At 35.8% G+C, this 18835-nt stretch overlaps 2 protein-coding genes across 5 annotated transcripts in view; one reads left to right on the forward strand and one right to left on the reverse strand.

Annotated features, from left to right (window-relative positions):
- CERKL (ceramide kinase like) overlaps positions 1-10583 on the forward strand; it is a 51951-nt gene extending 41368 nt beyond the window's left edge. For 2 of the 4 annotated variants that reach the window (XM_053947700.1, XM_053947702.1), the window contains exons 6-13: positions 1587-1661; positions 2722-2899; positions 3160-3228; positions 3622-3647; positions 3731-3839; positions 6766-6862; positions 8061-8227; positions 9045-10583. In XM_053947700.1, coding sequence (XP_053803675.1) covers positions 1587-1661; positions 2722-2899; positions 3160-3228; positions 3622-3647; positions 3731-3839; positions 6766-6862; positions 8061-8227; positions 9045-9126 — 803 coding nt within the window. In that variant the 3' untranslated portion in view covers positions 9127-10583. The remainder of the gene's footprint in view (positions 1-1586; positions 1662-2721; positions 2900-3159; positions 3229-3621; positions 3648-3730; positions 3840-6765; positions 6863-8060; positions 8228-9044) is intronic. The other 2 variants (XR_008431826.1, XM_053947701.1) reach the window with 2 other exon arrangements.
- The window catches only part of ITGA4 (integrin subunit alpha 4), a 35086-nt gene continuing 26779 nt past the window's right edge, over positions 10529-18835 (reverse strand). The window contains exons 19-28 of the mRNA XM_053947699.1: positions 18630-18728; positions 18112-18191; positions 17694-17780; positions 17014-17104; positions 16217-16324; positions 15895-16014; positions 14408-14527; positions 13791-13889; positions 13464-13583; positions 10529-12601 (exon numbers count right to left, since the gene is read on the reverse strand). Coding sequence (XP_053803674.1) covers positions 12509-12601; positions 13464-13583; positions 13791-13889; positions 14408-14527; positions 15895-16014; positions 16217-16324; positions 17014-17104; positions 17694-17780; positions 18112-18191; positions 18630-18728 — 1017 coding nt within the window. The 3' untranslated portion in view covers positions 10529-12508. The remainder of the gene's footprint in view (positions 12602-13463; positions 13584-13790; positions 13890-14407; positions 14528-15894; positions 16015-16216; positions 16325-17013; positions 17105-17693; positions 17781-18111; positions 18192-18629; positions 18729-18835) is intronic.

Genomic DNA, 18835 nt, shown 5'->3' on the forward strand with positions numbered 1-18835 from the left:
CTTTAGAGCTTTGTAATTATGTACATCAGTCATTGCAAATTCAGTATTTTTTTCTATACACTGCATGACATAAAAGCAGAATTTGGGGATAAACAAAATTTTTCAATCTGGTACATTATGCTTTAAAAGTGCTTTTTAAATATTGAGTGCCTGTTGCTTGACATGTGGTAGTCTTTTCCTTTCTTCCCTTCTTTCCCCTACTTTAGAAAGACAAGTTATTCTTCCATAAAACTTAGGGCAAATTTAACATCCAGAATTGTCTGTTGCTGCTGTAGAATATTAAATAACTGAAACAAGAAAATTATTTGAAAATCTATGTGAGCTCATTTTTATATGGGAAGTTAGGTTCTAAACTGTTCTTATGTAATTTTTGTTCTTTTAATTAAACTTGTATTGAATTACTCATCCCTTAATCAGTGATATGAAGAAGTCAATATTCTGCCTGTTTGGTGGCAGGCCTTTATTTTTCCAGAGGTGAATTCTTTTGCTGATTGGCTAAGTAATGCCAGAAATGAGAAAAATCAAGATGAATTTTTTTTTTTAAATGACAGGAATTTAGTAAAGACACAAATGCTCCTTCTTCATGATTTTAAAAATAAATTTATATTCAAAAGTCAGCTGATGCACAGTATTTTATGTCCTAGGCATTAAAGCAGAAGGGCAAAATTTACATATATATCTCTCCATGGTTCTTACCCAGGTAAAGTGCCTTGACATATCAATCACCAGCACTCGTGGGCCTTCAGGACTCTGCTTCTTTCTTTTGCAGACTGACAGCTGATTTTCCACTCTCTCTTTCAACTCTGTGCTGACATTGCTGGGTTTTGACTTTTTCTTCTATTTGCCACCTGATTTACTCACTCCCTTGTTTCAAAATCTGTTCTTCTCTTCTCTTCTCTCTGGTGGCTGGTAGAACAACTGGCTGCCAGTGTCCAGGCAGCGCAAATAAAAGTGAGATGGATCAGTTTTGGTGCACTGATTGCAAGTCACCTCTTTCTTTGTAAGATGTCACATTCTGCCTTCCCTGCTTTTCAGTCATTGAGCTGTTTCTTGTGAAGCTGATGTGCAGTAGTTAATTTTATTCACAATTCCTAGGAATCTAAAATGTAGCCTGCAAAAAGTACAGCAGCTATCTTTGACTAGATTAAATATCATTTGGCTTGAAAAATGTACAGTTTTACACTGTCTGGGTGTTATTTTACCAACCTAAAAGTATTCCCCAAATGCATCTTATTAGTAATCTGCCTTCTAGTTCCTTAGTACAGCGCTTGGGTACATAAGAGGTGATGATTAAGGAGATGGTTTAAAAAAAATCCAAGCAGGCAATACTTTGAAAAGCTTGTTTCTCCCACTGCTTTGTTTTTATGACACTTATGAATGAATATGCAGAGAAGATTTTATAAACCTTTGGAAGTTTTAAAGGTTTAAATTTAATACTATTCAGCATTTCTGCTGTTAAGAAGACAATTCATGGGCAGGCTTTATTTCTTTGAAAATGCAGTCATTAAAAATGCTGTGTATATTTGTTCTGGTTATTCTGTATCTCTCATGGTTTTTTACAGCAGTTTTTCTTTTCACTGTTACAGGTACTACAAATATTTTGGCCCATACACTCTATGGTATTAAACACACAGTGACAGCGACATTGCACATTGTAATGGGTAAATATTTTTACATTCATTACCAGATTATAAATAATAAAGCAGTGTGTAGAAGTTTGTAATAAACAGTGGCTCAGTAAAGGCATAGCATTTTGCTGTGTCACTGTAATCTATATTTTAAGGCTTTTAAACCCAAATTATTCTATCCTGGTTTTAGCTCCAGGTGCATTTATTTTAATTACTAACAGTTTCTATAAGAAAGCTTCATTCATAGAAGAAAGTGTATCATTTGCCGCTGGGTCTGAACAATAAATGGGTTTTGAATGTGAAAATGTAATTATGCTAAAAGGGAAAAGTAGGTTGCTAGTGCAGACCTTATTTTTAGGTCTTGGAAAAGCAAATACTTCATCAGAAAATGTTAATTTTACTCTCAAAGCAGTCTTTAGAACTTCTTTTTAAATTAAATAAAGAGGAAAAAGATTAAGGTCCCTCTTGAGTATCTCTTCTCTTGGTCTTGCAGTTTGCAGTGGAAGAGCCTTTGCTCTATTTCTCAAGTCGTAATACAAAACCCTTTACAGGCAAAATCTAAACCTGTCTTTCTTTAAAAATCAGAGACACTGAATGCAGTGGAAGATGCCCAGGGTCTATTAAAAAAAGTATAAAAAAGTATATATCCTATTTTGAACAGAATTATATGTTTATAACTGTAAACATGAATACATTAAAAACCTGTGTTTGAGTTCCCTCCAGTACAATGTGCTGTCATTACATATTTTTGGTGAAACAGTTGCAGAGATTTTTGCAAATATGAGCGATATTACATTTTCCTTGATTCTTGTTGTTGAAAATGTGCACAGAATTGAGTCAGACCCTTTGCAGCCTTATGAAGTAGCCAAATGTTCTACCACAGCTTTAACATTTTCAAGTATCTGAAATTACTACTTTGATAGAGTCTTAATTTTATCTAGATTGATTCTAGATTTGATTAGTAAAATTCATTTCCTAGAGAGAGAGGAGTCTGGAGGGGTTTCTCCCCCAGCTAAAATAGACGAAAAATAAATTGTAAGTTGTGTGTCATTTGAAATATAGATTTTTTTTTTCTCTATTTATGAAATTTTAGGACACATTCAAGCAGTAGATGTGTGTACTTTCAGCACTCCAAGCAAGCTGCTGCGCTTTGGGTTCTCAGCCATGTTTGGGTTTGGGGCGAGGACGCTGGCTTTGGCAGAGAAGCACCGCTGGATGCCCTCCAGCCAGAGGAAGGATTTTGCTTTCATCAAAACCCTGGCAGATCTCAAGTATGCCAAGAGATGTTATGTTTTTCTAGTATTTCTCATTTCCTTGAGGAAAGTGAAATAATAAATCTCAAAGACAGAGCAGTAGTTTATCTTAATTGCAGACAGATTTAACTCAGATGTGATGTATATCCCTCTTACAAGTTAAAGAGGAGATAAATTCTGTACATTCAGAATCTCCTGAAAATCACCTTAACTTTGATAAGTGTGTCTAACAGTCAGAATGCTGGTACACATCATAGTAAATGCCAATACTTTTCTAGGCCAGAGGAATGTGAATTATCATTTCTCCCTCTACAAATTCTGCAGGAGGACACTCATGAGAAGGACAGGTAAGTAAAACTGACTCAAGCAATTCCAAAGCTACAGAAATGTGTCTTTGAAGAATAAAATTGTACAGATTCTTTACTTTGTTCAAATTTAATCAACAAGTGAAATAATCTTAAGAGATGTTTATTTTGACAACTGCAAACTTGTACATATTGTAAAGTGTTTCCTGTAGAGAATCCTATAGAGGATCTTGTTACAAGGCAGTCTTCTACTCAGTATTATTGATTTTTTTCAGTTCCACTAATATTTTATATTATAATGTATATTTATATTTTAATGTATATTTATATTTTAATGTAACATAACTAATATGTTACATTTTTTAATAAAGTATATGTTGCTTAAATGTGCAACTGACTTTAATTTTTTTTATTTACATGTTTCTACCCTTTTAGAAAGAAGAAAGAGAGAGCGGAAAAAGGTGAGTTTCTGCTTTTAGGATTTTTTAAAAGTGAACCATGGCTGATTAACTGGAGTAATACAGAATTACTCTGTTATATTTAGGTAGCAAGGATCAATGGCAGAAAATTCAGGGTCACTTCCTGAATGTGAGCATTATGGCAATCCCTTGTCTGTGTTCAATGGCACCAAGAGGCTTGGCACCTAATACAAGGTCAGTATGGGTTTAGAGACTTAGTCATGTCTATAAATTCTGACATCTTACCTTAAGACCTTGGCTATTCCGAGAATATGAGCCTATGTTTAGGTAGTCTAGTCCCTCTGGACTGGGGGAGGGAGCGTAGACTGCAGCAGACTCGATAATCCCAGGAATTGTAATCAGTTTTTGGATCAGGCAAATAAGGTCAAGCAGTCTAACTAGAATTATGAGTGGATAATTGCTGTGATTAAATTAGTTGGCAAGTCTGACTTAAGTAGTAGTCATGGAGCAGTCATCTGTCATAGGATTTGGCTTTATGGGGAAACTTCACCCTTAGATTTAATTTTATTTTTTCAAATATAAAAGTGGCCCTCGTCTTCTGCTCTACAGCCAGCAAAAATGAAATATGAGTCTTTCTCTATTAAAGACTAAAGTTCACACTTGTCTTTTTCTTATTATTATTTTTTGTTTGGTTTCCCTCAGAATTTGAGAAATGAAGCTTCTACATGCAGGGTTTGGGGAAACAAAGGAGTATGTAACCTGGTTGTTGACATTGACTCATTTTGGCTTTAGCTCCTTGTTGAGAGCCTGCTTTGTGGTGACCAAAGCAGTTCTTAGGTGGTAAATATTTGTACCTGTTGTATCCAGTCGGCAATTGAGCAGAATAGCAAGTCCAAACTTTGTAGTTCTATGCAAAGTACAAAATGCTCCCTCAAAAAAAGAATGCAGAGACTCGTGTGTGTGCATGAATGTGTACCAAAAACACCCCAACACTCAGGAAAGTTTATGGAATGAGTCTCTTTTCTTTCATTAGATTGTCACTAGGTGAAATTGGAGAAGAATTGATGAGGTGTTTTTCTTCAAAATTGCTGGCTTATTTAGCAGAATTTGACTTCTTGGAAACAATATAGAACCAAATTATTTATGATTAAACTCTTAATGAGAAGTTTTCTTTGCTCCCATAGTCCTGCTAATCTCACAGTCCTCAAGATAGTGCTCTGATGCTGTCCCATCTTAGGGACTGTGTTCTGCATTTAGTCTTTTTATATTCCAGTTAGTTGGAAAATTCTGATGAGAATTTTAGCTTTGCTTTCTCTTTCTATCTGTTCTTCTCCATTTCTCAGTGACAGGGAATTTCGTGACAACTCCATGCAATTATTGCAGGTTTGAACGAGCCAGTTTCTCTCCCAGTGTAGCTGCTCAGTGGATCTCCCTATTTCTTTTTGTGTAAGAATACCGGTTGTTCTTTCATCTCTTTTAAAAAATGATCTTAAAGTGTGCTCAGCTAGTAGAGTAGGAAAGCTAGACTCTAACTCAAAGGAGCTTCCTTTGTCATAGTGATTAACGTATTGACTGTAAGTATTTTCAATATGGGAAACAAAAACCTGGCACTGATTGTTAGAGACTCGAGACCCACTATGGAAGGAACTCATATAGGCTTCTTCTCTCCTTTTTTCCCCAAGTGGTTTCTGCCATGTGAAGACATTTGAAGTGGGGTGCAAGCTTTGGCTGCTGCCTGTAACACCAGTTACATTGGTCTAAATTTGCAGAAATGTGTCAGGATACATTTAACCGTCTGTGCTGTGGGAGCCCTGTGGGATGTGTTTTTCACAGCATAGGTGTTGTGCTTCACTCCAGATGGGGCTTTTTAAGGAATTAATGAGAATTCTTAGTAATTTCTAAAGATGAAAGGCCCTAGTGCTGAATGCCCAGTAGTCTGCTCTGCCCTTTTATTGAAGCAAATATGATAAGGAGGCAACTTTTTAAATGTCATCATTACTCTTTCCTGAATCAGCAAAGTACTGCTGTGCCAGGTGACTTACTTAATGTTTATGTAACAATTACCCTCTCAGATAGTGCTGTTACCATAGTCTGAGAACATTCCCAATGCAGCTGTGCAGTAGCTATCTGAACTATCCCTTTCAGTGCTGGTAGCCTGGAAGTAATTTTTTTAACAACTCCTAAGATATTTTCCAAACATAGATGCTGAATAAATAAATAAATAAATAAATATATGCATATATGTGCAGAAGATAGGAAACACACCATCTCTCTCCAGAAGGCAGTCTCAGCAGGGGTTGCTGAACTCTTCTGAACACTGTCTCCATAACTTAAATGGGACTTAGGCATGGTTGCATGGATATTCCAGTTAGTTTCTGTGTCCAGGTACATTTGATTAAGGAATGGGGAACTGACACTGGCTCACAGTCTGACCCCAGTTCTCAAAGATGCTAAAATACCCATGGAGACTGGATACTGAGAGCCACTGAGCATCTGCACTGTGGGGGCTCTTCTTGTTTAATCTCTAGTACATGACTGTTTTATCTCATACAAAATTCTTAGTCCTCAACTTTTTTTTTTTCTTGTGAAATGTATAAATAGAACTGTACTAAGAACTGCTATGAGAGTGTGAGTTGGAGATGGTAGCCTTTGTTAGGGCAGCATGGGTGTTGGTGGAGGGGGTGGGGGAACCCATCTGCACTGGGTCTGTGCTGGGGGGGCTTCCATGCACCATGGCACTGTTTTCTGGGTACAGCTCTGCCTCACAGCACTTATGGTAACTGTTATTTGTCACTGGAGAGAAAAATAAAAAGAGAAGTTTGTGATCCCTGATGTTTAAAAACAATCTGTTAAGTAGAAAAGCAGGCTTTTCTTAGATTATATCTATTGTATTCAAGAAATGGCTATTGCTAAAGGACTAGAAGTTATTATTACAATGTAAGAATGCTGAATAAATTCAGTGCTTAATTTATATTGATCTATGGGGTGGGGGTCAGCAAAAAGATTTGAAAAACTATTGAGACTTATCCTATTAATTTACTCTGTAGGCTTTTAAAAATTTTCCTTTCCAATCTAGGCTATTGAAGAGCCTTCTGTACTTCCAAATTAATGAATTATCTTTTTGCAAATTAATGAATTATCTTTTTGGTCTGCTTTTCAGGTTGAACAATGGAAGCATGGCTCTTATTGTTGTACAAAATACTTCTCGAACAGAGTTTATAAAGCATCTGAAGAGATACAGCAGTGCAAAAAATCAGGTACCATTAATTTCTTTCTGGTGATTATAAAAAGAACAGTTAATCGTGAAAGTAGACAAGCTGCAAGAGTTAATGTTAGCATCCTCGTAAGGAGACTTAGCTTCCTGTCAGAATACATTAGCCCCTTTTTATCTGATTTTTTTTTCTTTTTTTAAATCACTAGACTAATACAGATTAGCCTATTTCAGTCCATCTGTTGTGGTTTAAATTGTGTTTGTGTTGTACCATAGTTTTATGGGTGTAAAGCCCTTCCACCACAATAAGGAAATGCATGCCGTGTCTGAATTTTGTGTAGTACAGAGATGAAGAATGCAGAACTGCAGGGACATCCCACAACTCTGTCAGAAATTGGTAAAGTTGGTAATTTCAGCAGGTCATGGCATGCTGTGCTGGTAGCAGTAGGTGGTGAGCATTGATTTTTAGCAGGTATGCATCCCATCTAGTTACGATGCTTGCAGAACTGTATTTCAAGATTGTAGTCATAATTCTGTCATGGAAGAGAAAAATGAAGCATTCAAACACAGATCTTATTACTGTCTAAAGCCCCACTGCATGGCCCAAGCACACTGGTTCTCATTCAAATGTTCTGGGATTATGTGAAATCACTGTAACAGGAAGGTTTGGGTTTGAATTCATCTACAGCCAGGGAGTTTGGGGAAGAGATAGGTGAAAATTCTAGGTGACAGCACCAATGGCTGAATTGAGGAAATAGCTTAAGCTTTCCAGTTATGCTTTTTGAGGAAGGCCTTGCTTTTCTCTCTTTCTGGTTACAAATCAGACAAGGAGATGTGGGCCCTTCTTTAAGCTTAAGACAACCATTTACTAGAATTCTAACTAGCCTGGTTTAGGACAAAGTGATTGGTAATGATGAACAGACCACAGGAAACAATCTGCTTGGACTTTCACATATTCTGAAAGTATTTGGTATGTGCAAATTATACCCCCTTACCTGCAGGTTGATGGAGTCTTATATGGGAATACAAATGGAACACTACTATTTTTTTCTGAGGCACTATTTAGGGTAAAAGGTTAATCTATAAAACTAGCTGGCTCATGCTCATGTGGTCAAAGCTTGAGTTAAATGTTCTCACTTAGGACAAAAAAATTGCCAGCTTTTTGATTTCAAGTAACCCATTTTGTTTTAAGCTACCACCTGTATCTTTCATCTTCATTTGCTGTCTATCTGTGCTTGGTTTAGTTCAATTTTCCCTTTGTGGAGACCTACACAGTTCGAGAAGTAAAAGTACAACCAAGGCTTAAAAGTGGACCTGATTCCAAGGAAAGTATGTGTCTGAATGCAGAAGGAAACTACCCTTGGAATATAGATGGAGACTTAATGAGGGAAGCATCAGAAGTTCATGTTCGGTAAGGTTCAATAGCCCATGTAGGGACCATATACCCATAACAGACTAGTGCAGCAATCTCAGATGTGAGATTGCACACTATAGAGCACAGTTGGTACCAGAGTTAGGTGTTCTAAATGCTCCTACATTGAACTGCTTGCACTGCAGGGTCTGGCTCTTCCACCATCATTTGGGCCTCTGCCTTAGTTGCCTTGTGCTCACCTTTGGAAAGGTTTGTTATAACTCACATGGCCTTTCCATCCTGGTGCTTCATCAGCTTCCACTCCAGTTCTCTTATTTTTTGTTACTTTACTACTTCTTGTTTCTTTCCTGCTACTTTACCCTTCCATTTCTTAGAGAACAGATGTATATAATGTGTCTCCATGAGGAGCTCCTTTTGGGACAAGGATTCCTACTTGGGAAGCAGCATGTGTAAGGCTAAGAAAAATATGTAGTTCTTCAACTGTGGAAAACTTAATGCTGCTTGAGAATAGTCTCCATATCCAGCATCTAAGAATGAGACTACAAATACATAGGAAATGGGAGGATTATCAGTGGAATTAAGTGGGCAGTGGCTCATTTTTCTGCAATGCACACAGGATTAGTTGAAGGCACACAGCTCAGGGTAAGTCTGGTATGTAAAATAAAAGGCAGATCATGTTGTAGGATATATAATATATTCTCCTAAAGATGATCCTATTGGAATTGTCAAAATGTAATTCACCCTGATTTATTTCCATATAAAAGCTTGTAGATATTAATTCTCCTCACCAACCTCAAGAAGCAGCACACCCATTGCAAGAGTTGATGTGATAAAGTTTGACTTCCTTGCTTCACAGGGTGCATCCTCAACTTATTGATCTTTATGGAGTGAACACTGATGAACTGGAGAGTTCCCAAGTGACGTGCAACTGCATATAGAAGGGACACACTGGAAATTCTGTAATACAGAATCCTGTTCTCACCCCTATGCACAGCTTTCCAAGGTCTAGACTTGTACTGATGTCAGTTTAGCAGAAGTTTAATTGGTAAGGGTTAGGGTTTGTTCTAATTTTAGGTTTAAATTGTTATTAAATTATATATGTTATCAGGGAAGAACCATACCTCTACTCACCAGCTCTAGTTGAAGAATAAAAAATATAAAAATGGCAAAATAAAAATGTATGCATTTATTTTTTTAATAAAGTACTTCTATTTCTAGTTATGATTTTTAATGTTGCCTTAATATATTTGCTCTCAAAATGTTTCTAGTCAAATAATATAAAAGAATATGTTGATGTGCTGTTTGGTTTTCCTTTGTTAAAATGTATTTTAAAAACTGCTCTTTGTATAAAATTAGTATTTTCTCTGTCTTAGAACTGAAACATTATTCAGCATAGTTTTTGTTGTTGCTGAGACTAAAGTTGTGATAAATAAGAGTTGACTTAAATTTTTATAATTTCCTTGTAAAACATAATGTTTGAGTGTTTGTGTTTTTTTGGTAATTTACTTAATATTGAAGACAATTATTTCAGAGGACAGCAAATTAAGACTCTTTTTTCTGGGAACTAGCTTCCTTTGAGATGAAAAGTAGCAACCATGTTTTTCTGTTTGCAGGACCATCGATAACGAATGTTTTCCTGGTCACTCCTCTGGGAGTCATTCAGGAGGCAGCGCACAAATGAAAGCTGCATTGTGTCAGGGCAAGAGTGAGTTGTTTTAGGTGCTTTCTTCAGGAAGCAGTTGAGTGTAATGTGAAATCCAGTCTTTGTATGATGTTGCTAAATCAAGGGCTTTAAGCCTTTGCAAGAGATCTATAGCTACCATGATTTTAACTAGCTGTAAAAATTCTTATCTGTAATAAATACACAGGTCTGAGTACTGCACCCAAAAAATTGCAGATGAGGATTTGGCTCCTAAACCCAAGCAGTTGCCTGTTGTCCAAATTACAGGGAGCAGTTTCCACTTAAAATTCATATTCTATCCCATCAAGTATTTTTAACATGCTAAGGTAATTCAAATTAAGCTTAAGTTGTTTAAAAAGGTATTCCAGCAACATTTAGTAGATTTAACTTATTTATTAAATGAAATTTAACAAAAGAATTGAATTTGCAGAACAAACAGCATTCATCTGTTTAACTTGTTTGGGTTTTTTTTAATAAAATGCAACTGATTAATACTTTATAATCTTGCCACCATCAGGACATTGTACATTCATTTTTTGTCAACCTGGTTTATAAAAGCTTCATAATTTTGCTTCATATCCTAAGAAAAGGGAGCCAACATATACATGTTAACAATCAAACCTGAATAAAAAGTGTAAAATTTCCAAGGCATCATTATCACATGTACTGAGTTATGTAAACTATTTCAAAGATAAATAAAATACTTTGGTTTCACTTCCTTGCATTGTTTGTATTCAAAAGAAGATGAATGCTTCTTCCAGTATTTGAGGTATATTTTTCACAGTATGCTGTAATGTCAAACTATTTCTGTTCAAAGGTTTTTTTGCTTAAAGTGCAAAAATTCACGAAAGCCATTTGGAAGGTAAGCATTTTTTGGTATAGTTTTCACACAGATTTGCAAGAAAGTATTTAATTCTTGATGTACTTCATTTTGACTTTTAAAAAAAATATATGCACATTCATTTGTCCTTGCACTGTAGGTATTAGAGGAAAACATACTTTGGAGTGATCCACATCTTTGGCATCAAATGAAGGAAAGGAAGTTACAAAATGGTCCCAAATACCTTTGGAATCTGTGGGCAACACGGCTTTTATGGCACCAAGCACTCTAGTAGCAGAAGTGCTTGCTGAAGGCACTTGCTGTGGGTTTGAGTTTCAGGCTAGTTCCCATAGGATGGTGCAGCTTTGAAGCATTTGTACAGGTGACATTCCATTCTCGGTGCAGTTCAGAAAGACATCCAAGGCCCAGCCTCATGGCTTACTCTGTCCTTCTGGTGCAATAAATTCAGTTACTGAAGAAGTTGAATGTTCTCCAGCGGTTCTGGGGAGCAGAAGGTTTTTTTCCTTGTGGCTTGTGCTGTTTCACCAAAGCTAGGTGGCAGTGCAAACTTAGCTAGCTGAAGAAACTTCCTGGAGTAGCAGAGCAGTGGTTTGATCCATGTTTCTGTTCAGTCCTTTGCCTTTCTGCCAAGTGGCTGCTGAGGGTGCCTGTTTGGATGGTATTTATCTGACACCTTCCAAGAACCGAAGCTGGCTCTCTAAGTGACTTCCTTATTAAGTACTTTCTAAAGTACTTAATCTAAAGATAAGATTTGGCCCATTATGGTTGGCAGTTGGAGTCTTTTGGGTATATGTGTCTCTGTTTTGTCAGTTGAAGCCTGTCTTTTTTTCAGGTTCTGGAAGAATGCCAGCACTAAATCCTATAATAAGTACTATAGAAAAATCTTCAAATAAATAAAAATAAATACTTGCTTTAAAAAAACCCACATAGAAATAATTCATTGGAGAAGCCCAAAACCTTATGGCAGCACTGTCTGAGGAAAGGATGAAACAAGTAATTCTATCATGCTTGCAAGTACCATGTTATAGATGGCTACAAATAATAATCTCCAATACTTTAATCTTTCTACAGCTGCAGTTCCAGGCTACCCCACACAATTCTCTGCTCTGAATTCACCTTTGGCCTTCCTGGTTCTGGCTTGCCTGGGTGTCCAAGTACCTTCAGTGATGTGGTGTGCCTGCGAAGCCAAAGGTCACCTGCAGAAACCCAGAGCTTCTGAGAGTTGTTTTCTACATCTGTGTGTTCTACTTACAGTCCTATGGGTTTGAGCTAATTTACCCTTGGTAAAATGCCAGTCAAAGGTGAGAGAGGATTTCTTCTTGAATGCCTGATCAAAATATTATTGAAACTTTAATATAATAACTCATGCTAATGTGTTTGAGATCTTACTTTCCAGGATTGGCCAAAAATTATTACTTTCTGCAAATACTTCCTTTTGGTAAGTAATTCTTCTTCTCCTCTTTATCTTTAGTGTTCTTCTGTCTGCTTGAAACCATATATATATATATATATATATATATATATATGTATATGTATGTATATGTATATATATATATATATATATATATATATATGTGGCACTTCAAATATTACTGGGAGACTTCAGAACAAACTGGTGTACCATTTTCATATTAGAACAGTACTGTAAGGTGTATCCTCTATACAGTTCAAGGAAATAAAGGATGTTTTGTAAGAGCAAATAAGCTCAAGGCTTAGGCTTCTTGTTGCTGATGTTTCTCCTGTGAATTAAACTGAATTTTAATTTCTTCATTTTAAAATCAAATGTTTATTTGCCATCTTAGTCATTTTTGTTCCCACTTTTAAAACTCCAGCTGTCTCTTCTGTTCGTGTCTTGAGGGACCAGTTTGTATTTCCTTTTGAAGAAGCCAATCTGAAATACATAATTTGGAATCTGTTGTCAGCAAATCTTTGTCACCAAATCTAAACCATAAAAGATTAATTAAAATAAAAATGCCTATGTATGGCCTTTATGAAGTCTGGTATTTGCCAGTGCTTTGTCATACCAAGTAATCAAGTGTTACTCATCAATCCAAAAAGTAGGTTTGCTTTTTCTTCTTTTAATTTTTGGGAGGCTAATGCTCTCCTGTATGGAGTAAAGACTTGGGCTTGTGAATGTTAACAGTCCACAGAATCCAGTGTTTTTAAAAATATGGTAACAAAATTTTCCGGTTAAATTTGTTTCATTTCTACATGTCCATGCAAAAATGATGGATGGAGAAAGTCTTGTTATAGGTAAAGAAGTTAACAATCTCTTAATCACTTGTCAGAGGATCTGCATCCTTATTAGTTCTCTCTTTTACTTAGGCACAGAATTTTCTTAGTATTTATGTTGCAATTTGAAACCTTAAACATTTTATATTGGTATGAAAACGTGTTTTAAACTATCAGTCATCATGTGACAAGTGATATTAAATGTGGAGCACCATCGCACAAAAGTGATCCATTTGATATAATTAAAATACATAAATCATTTGCAAAGATGAGATGCCATACAAAACATTGTAAAGGGATTTGTGATGTTGAGCAACAGAAAATGTAGAACATGCAGAAGATTAAATGAAATGAAAAAATGGAGAAATACTTTTGAAGAACCCCAAGTTACAGGAGCAATTATCTTTCTTTAGAAAGGAGAGATCATAATAAAATGTTATTTATTCTTTAACCCAGATCCAAAAATCCTTCAACAGCATGAATTCCTGACTTGAAGCAACTAAGGAATACTGAAAACCTACCTTCCATAATATAAATGAAAGGACCAATAACAAGGTAACACCAACTATTAACCCAAGGGAAATAATTAGCACAGTAACATGGTATTTTGGCTTTTGGTGGTGCACTCCTTCCAAATAGACCTGAAAAACAGAAAATAAGCTTAGTGCTAACTGTTGGGTTTTCTTCCCTAATGATACTAAAAAACCTGGGAAAATGAATTAATTTTTAAAATAATTAACACTATATTCATTGCTGGTGTATAAGTATGTATAGAATTGTACAATATCAATTGCTGTTAGTTTTTCTACTTTAACATGTTCATCACAAATCTGTAAGAGAATTCTTACATATGCAACTTGCTTGTCCTTATGTAGTTCAATAACTTTTGCATTTTTTTCTGGCCAGACCGTTGCTCTTACTTCAAACTTCAATACTGATGCATCATCCTGATTAAAAAAAAAAAAAAATCTATCTTTTAAAAAATAACTTTAACACACTGATTCCTGCCCAGCAAAAAATTATAACACAGCTGCTGACATAACCAGAATCCCACACAAACACACAATGATGTCTTTTTCTGAGCACAAAACAAATTAGTACCAGGAAGCTGGAATGAAGCCAGGTTGGATTTTACTTAAGTCCACATCCATGCTGCTTTTCTTAGAAAAATACAATTATGAGTTGAAATTAAATCCCCATCCTACATAACCCAGCCAGAATAGGCAAAGCAATACATACCATAAAGTGACAAGCTAAAATACATATTTTTGTTTTTCATACATCATCTTGAGCCTTAGCACTGGCAAGCTAAAATAGGTTAAAACCTAAAATATTAAGATTTAATCATGTTTGAATCATGTTTCACTGTTAGAAAACAAATACTAATACCTTGAATTTATATGCAGGGAATACTGCAAATATGCCTTGAAATATTCCCCTCAAGTACGAAAAATTCATATGTTACCATTTGTAAAAGTAAAGGAGTAGCCTCCAGATGCAAGTGAACAGTTGCTTCTTTTCCACTTTCCATGTTTCCCAGCTTGCAATGTATTTGTAAACAAAGGCTGTCATTTTTCATGCAGTACTGTACAGGGGAAGGAAAGATTCAAACTTAACTTTATCAACTATATAATCTTAGCATTAAAGACAAATAGGAACTGACTAAAACAAAAGGATTCATGTTTATTCTTGAAAACTCAGGGTATAACTTGAGGTTGTCATCCATCACTGTCATTCCAGAGGTGCTAAATGTACAGTAACAAGAGACCAACCTAACTGTTATACAAAACACATGTCATTTTTATTAAAAATTCAATTATTTTAAGACTGAAAAAGAACAATTGTCATAATTAGTTTATATATTTATGATTTATTTTTACACTGTTATTTCAAATTAGCTTTTATCAGTAATGATGAATGACAATAACTCTATGTTATCCAGTGCAAACAGTGTAATTGGTTGATCCTTATATTTGTACACTGACAACTAGCACCACTTCACACAGCTTTGGAGAAGACAAAAACACAAGGCTGTACATGATTATATTTATTATATTTTTAACATTATTCTTTATCCAAGACTACCATGCTGAATACTGGTTGGATATTCTAGTGCAGGCTGTATCTCAATCATTGACTGACACTTCCTGTAATGTGTTTACTTAAAAGTCCCAAATTAACAGTTCTTAAAAAATAGGTAGGTTTTTTTTGTTTGTTTTTGTTATTTTTTAAGATGACAGATCAAATAATGTTGTACTTTATCAAAGACAAGGTGCAGGAAACAGATTTCTATGAGGACAAAGCCTCAGCAATGCAGTTGTAGTTTGGACTGTGTAGTGGAGTGTCTGATCTCCAGCAGGGTCTGTGAGCAGGAACAGAGGGATGAGCTGGAACAGGCCATGCATGTATGGCACTCTACCAGCCTCCCAAATATTTTTTAATAGCTTCCCAGCCAAATATGATCTCTACATATTTTGTAATTCTTGACTTCCATTAGCTTGTATAGTCTTCCTTGGAATTCAGTTTTTTTTTTACCTAGTTCCTCTTAGTTATGTTTGATGGCACTGTTTTGATGAGAAAAAGACAACAGTTGATCTGCTTACTGCATATAATTAAAATAAAGCCTGTTTTTCCCTGATGTATCATTTTCTGTTTGTTACTGAATTTCCTCTGCCATTCTGCTTGCCCACTCATTCAGTTCCATACCCCTTTGGCAGTTTTTTTGTAAGTACCTGTCATCCACCCTGACTTCAGCAATGTGTCATTAATCAACTTTCTCCAGTCAATTCTCACCCCTTTCACTAAAGTCACTTATGACTACCCTGCACTTATCACAGATCCCACCACACATCCTTGGAAGATGACTCTGTGACTTCATTATATAAGATACACTCTTTTCTTAAGGCTTATTCATACAGTCATTTCCCACTGATGCCAAAAGACAGGCCTTACCATGTGCCTCTTTGTAGGCTTTGAAAAGAAAGTGATGACATCCTTTAATATGTTTTCATTTTTGTCTGCTGCAGTACAGTCTCTGGGATATTTATTATAGGAGCAGTGTCCAGCTGTTGTCTGAAAAAAAATATAACATCATTATTAAAAGTATAAATTTTATTTCCAGAATTCTGAAGCATGTGGGGCTGAAGATTATCCTGTTCTAGTTCACTCTGCTTCACCATGGCTAGCAAATCAAACAGACTGAGTACCTAGCTAACTTTGTTCTGCTTTTCTTTTTCATAGAATTCATACAGCTACCAATGTAGCCTTTGCTTACCTTGATATCCAATGGGTTGAATAATTTGGAGTCCCTGGGTGGAAAAGCATTTGGTATCATTATCTCTAAGCTGGTGTTTGGAGACATGCTTGGTCCTGCACTGATAACCTTGTGGGGAAGAGGTGAAGAGTTCAACAGTTAAAACTTCAAGGGTAGCTATTCAAGAAACAAAACCATACATATATAAATACATAAAACTGCACAGAATGGGTTGGCAGCTGCTCTGTATGCTGTCACAAAAGTGGATTGTGCTAGGAGTGTTAACATCTTGTTCATTCATTCTGTGGGCTTACTGAACCCTTCCCTCTTCCAAAGCTGATGAGTAAGTAGTGCTAATCTGTGATGAGTACCTGAGGTCATGCAGACTGCCTGCCAGGAGAGTATGCAAAAGGAACTAGGAGAGATTTATGTCCAAACTCCTGCTTTTAGTCCACTGCAGACAAATTTGATGCTATTTGATGCTCTTACAAGAAGCTCCTAACTCCTTTTTCTTACTATAATTCCTTTTGAAGTGTTTCTGAAAGGAAGAAGTGGCCAGTCAGAACTGCTCTACCACTTTCAATCCTGCTTGTGTTAGGAAATTTTTCTTTGATCATTCAGTGGAAGATTTGCCAGGCCAAACAAAAAGTGTTCTAATAGGGATTAACAGCAACTTCCCATCACTAATGCACAAAAATTACTCATGGTGCCCTTGTACTCTTAAAAGTTTCCTCACTGACTGTCTAGACTGTCATTAGATGCACTAAACATTAACCTTCAAAACAAGGATGACAGGGTTTACAAAGGAAAACTCTTACATGGAAAGTGAAGTTGATATTTTCCTTCATACATGTCATTGGTGAATCTTTCTCTTCTGCTCCATAAACAAATGAGGTTGGTGACACAAACCTACAATGGTTTAGAAATTGTTAATAAACAGAATTCCTATATATCATTAGCATAATTTCTGCTTCACACTACCTCCAGTAAGACTGGTTGTAAGAAAATACCCAAGTTTGCTTTTAAGTAAATCTAGGAACATAGAGTAGAAATCATCTGCCTTTGGAATAGAAACCCTTTACATTTGTACTCTTTCCTCTGAAAAAGGCAGATCAACCATAAAAAGTCATAAATCCTCACCCAAAGCTATGCTCCATGAATACCCCACAACAAACCCAGAGCATGACTCATGTTAAGCAAGGAGTCTGAGGATCTGCTATGCTCTTATTAAACACCTCTTTCTGTAAAAAATATTCCACTTTCTAAAACATGTTAGTCTGTTCAGAGACAAGTTTGAAGCACCAGAGATACCAATGGTCTCATCTCACAGTAGTGGAAAAAAACTCTTGCAAGGGTCTAAGAGCCCAGGACAGCTGTGCTAACTCAGTCCCAGGATTTTTTAGCTATGTCACACTTCTGCTTAAAAACTTTGTGAATTTAGAATAGTAACAAGACAACAGTTCTGTGGATGTGCAGGTAATACCAACAGGTGACTCACCCATGAGTATTTAACTCGATCTCATATTTTAGAGGTATAGATAATGTTAGCATGTTATCCAGCAACATGTTTCCATCTTCATTTTTACTACAAAAATGCAAAGAGAGAAAAATCTGTATTGAAGGCACTATCACAAGCTATACACTATTTCTGTAAAAAATACTAAGCAGACCTTTCAGCTTATTAAAATAAAAATACTTAATTGGTAAGAACATGCCAGGTATTAATGCCACCCACATTTTTTACAGGCAAAAACCTACTTATTATTTAAATATCTATTACTTATTTTTCGATAGTTTCTCTATTTGATTTGCAGCCAATTTACTCCCTTGCAATCCTTCTTTGCTAAGCCTTTCCAGTTAATCTGTTTTCCAAAGCTAGTAGTATTTTTCATTGAGCAATTTTTATTAGACTTTACCAGGTAGCATTAATGATGATGTTGAGGTCCTCTTCTGCTCTGGTTAATGAGCTTGCATCCAAGAGGAAACTATAATCCAGCTGTAGAACAAAAAAAAAAATTTCCTTATATTAAGTGATAGTATATCTTGACACAGTTTCAATGCAAATATTTTGTTAAGCTCGTTTAGAATTTCCTGCCCTAAAAAATTCAGAACTAAAGAAATATTCGCTTTTTGTGTCTTCTACTCCCTTTCTATTGACCTAATACATATGTCCATGGCATTAGTCAGCTCACTTGTCCAGAAGCCAAGAACATCAGTCGATGCACAATACAAACATTGTTGTCCCTTAATGAATTATTCCAGGGAGTGTTTAAGTAATTCATTTAAAAGTAGCAAGAGACATACAGACAGCAACATGTTAAGAGATGTTAGTTGGGAATGAAGAAGATATACAAAGATTTCCCCCCCCGCCTATGAAAATCTTCGTAACATATTTAGGGTGTTTCTAAAGCTAGGAATTTCATTTACAGCTTACCTTTGAGTTGTGATCCACATATAAATAGCCAACACTGCACTCAAGTGTCACTGCATTAATTTCTTTATCTAATACTGCACAATGTATCTGTTTTTCTTCCTAAAATAAAGGACAAGTTACTAATGTTTAAAATAAAAAAGGTGGTTTTTTTCAGACATTTCAAATAACATGCACACACTAAAACTGGGTGCTTTATATTTTCCTGA

This window comes from Vidua chalybeata, chromosome 7 (genome assembly GCF_026979565.1).
Source record: "Vidua chalybeata isolate OUT-0048 chromosome 7, bVidCha1 merged haplotype, whole genome shotgun sequence".
NCBI classification, from domain to species: domain Eukaryota; kingdom Metazoa; phylum Chordata; class Aves; order Passeriformes; family Viduidae; genus Vidua; species Vidua chalybeata.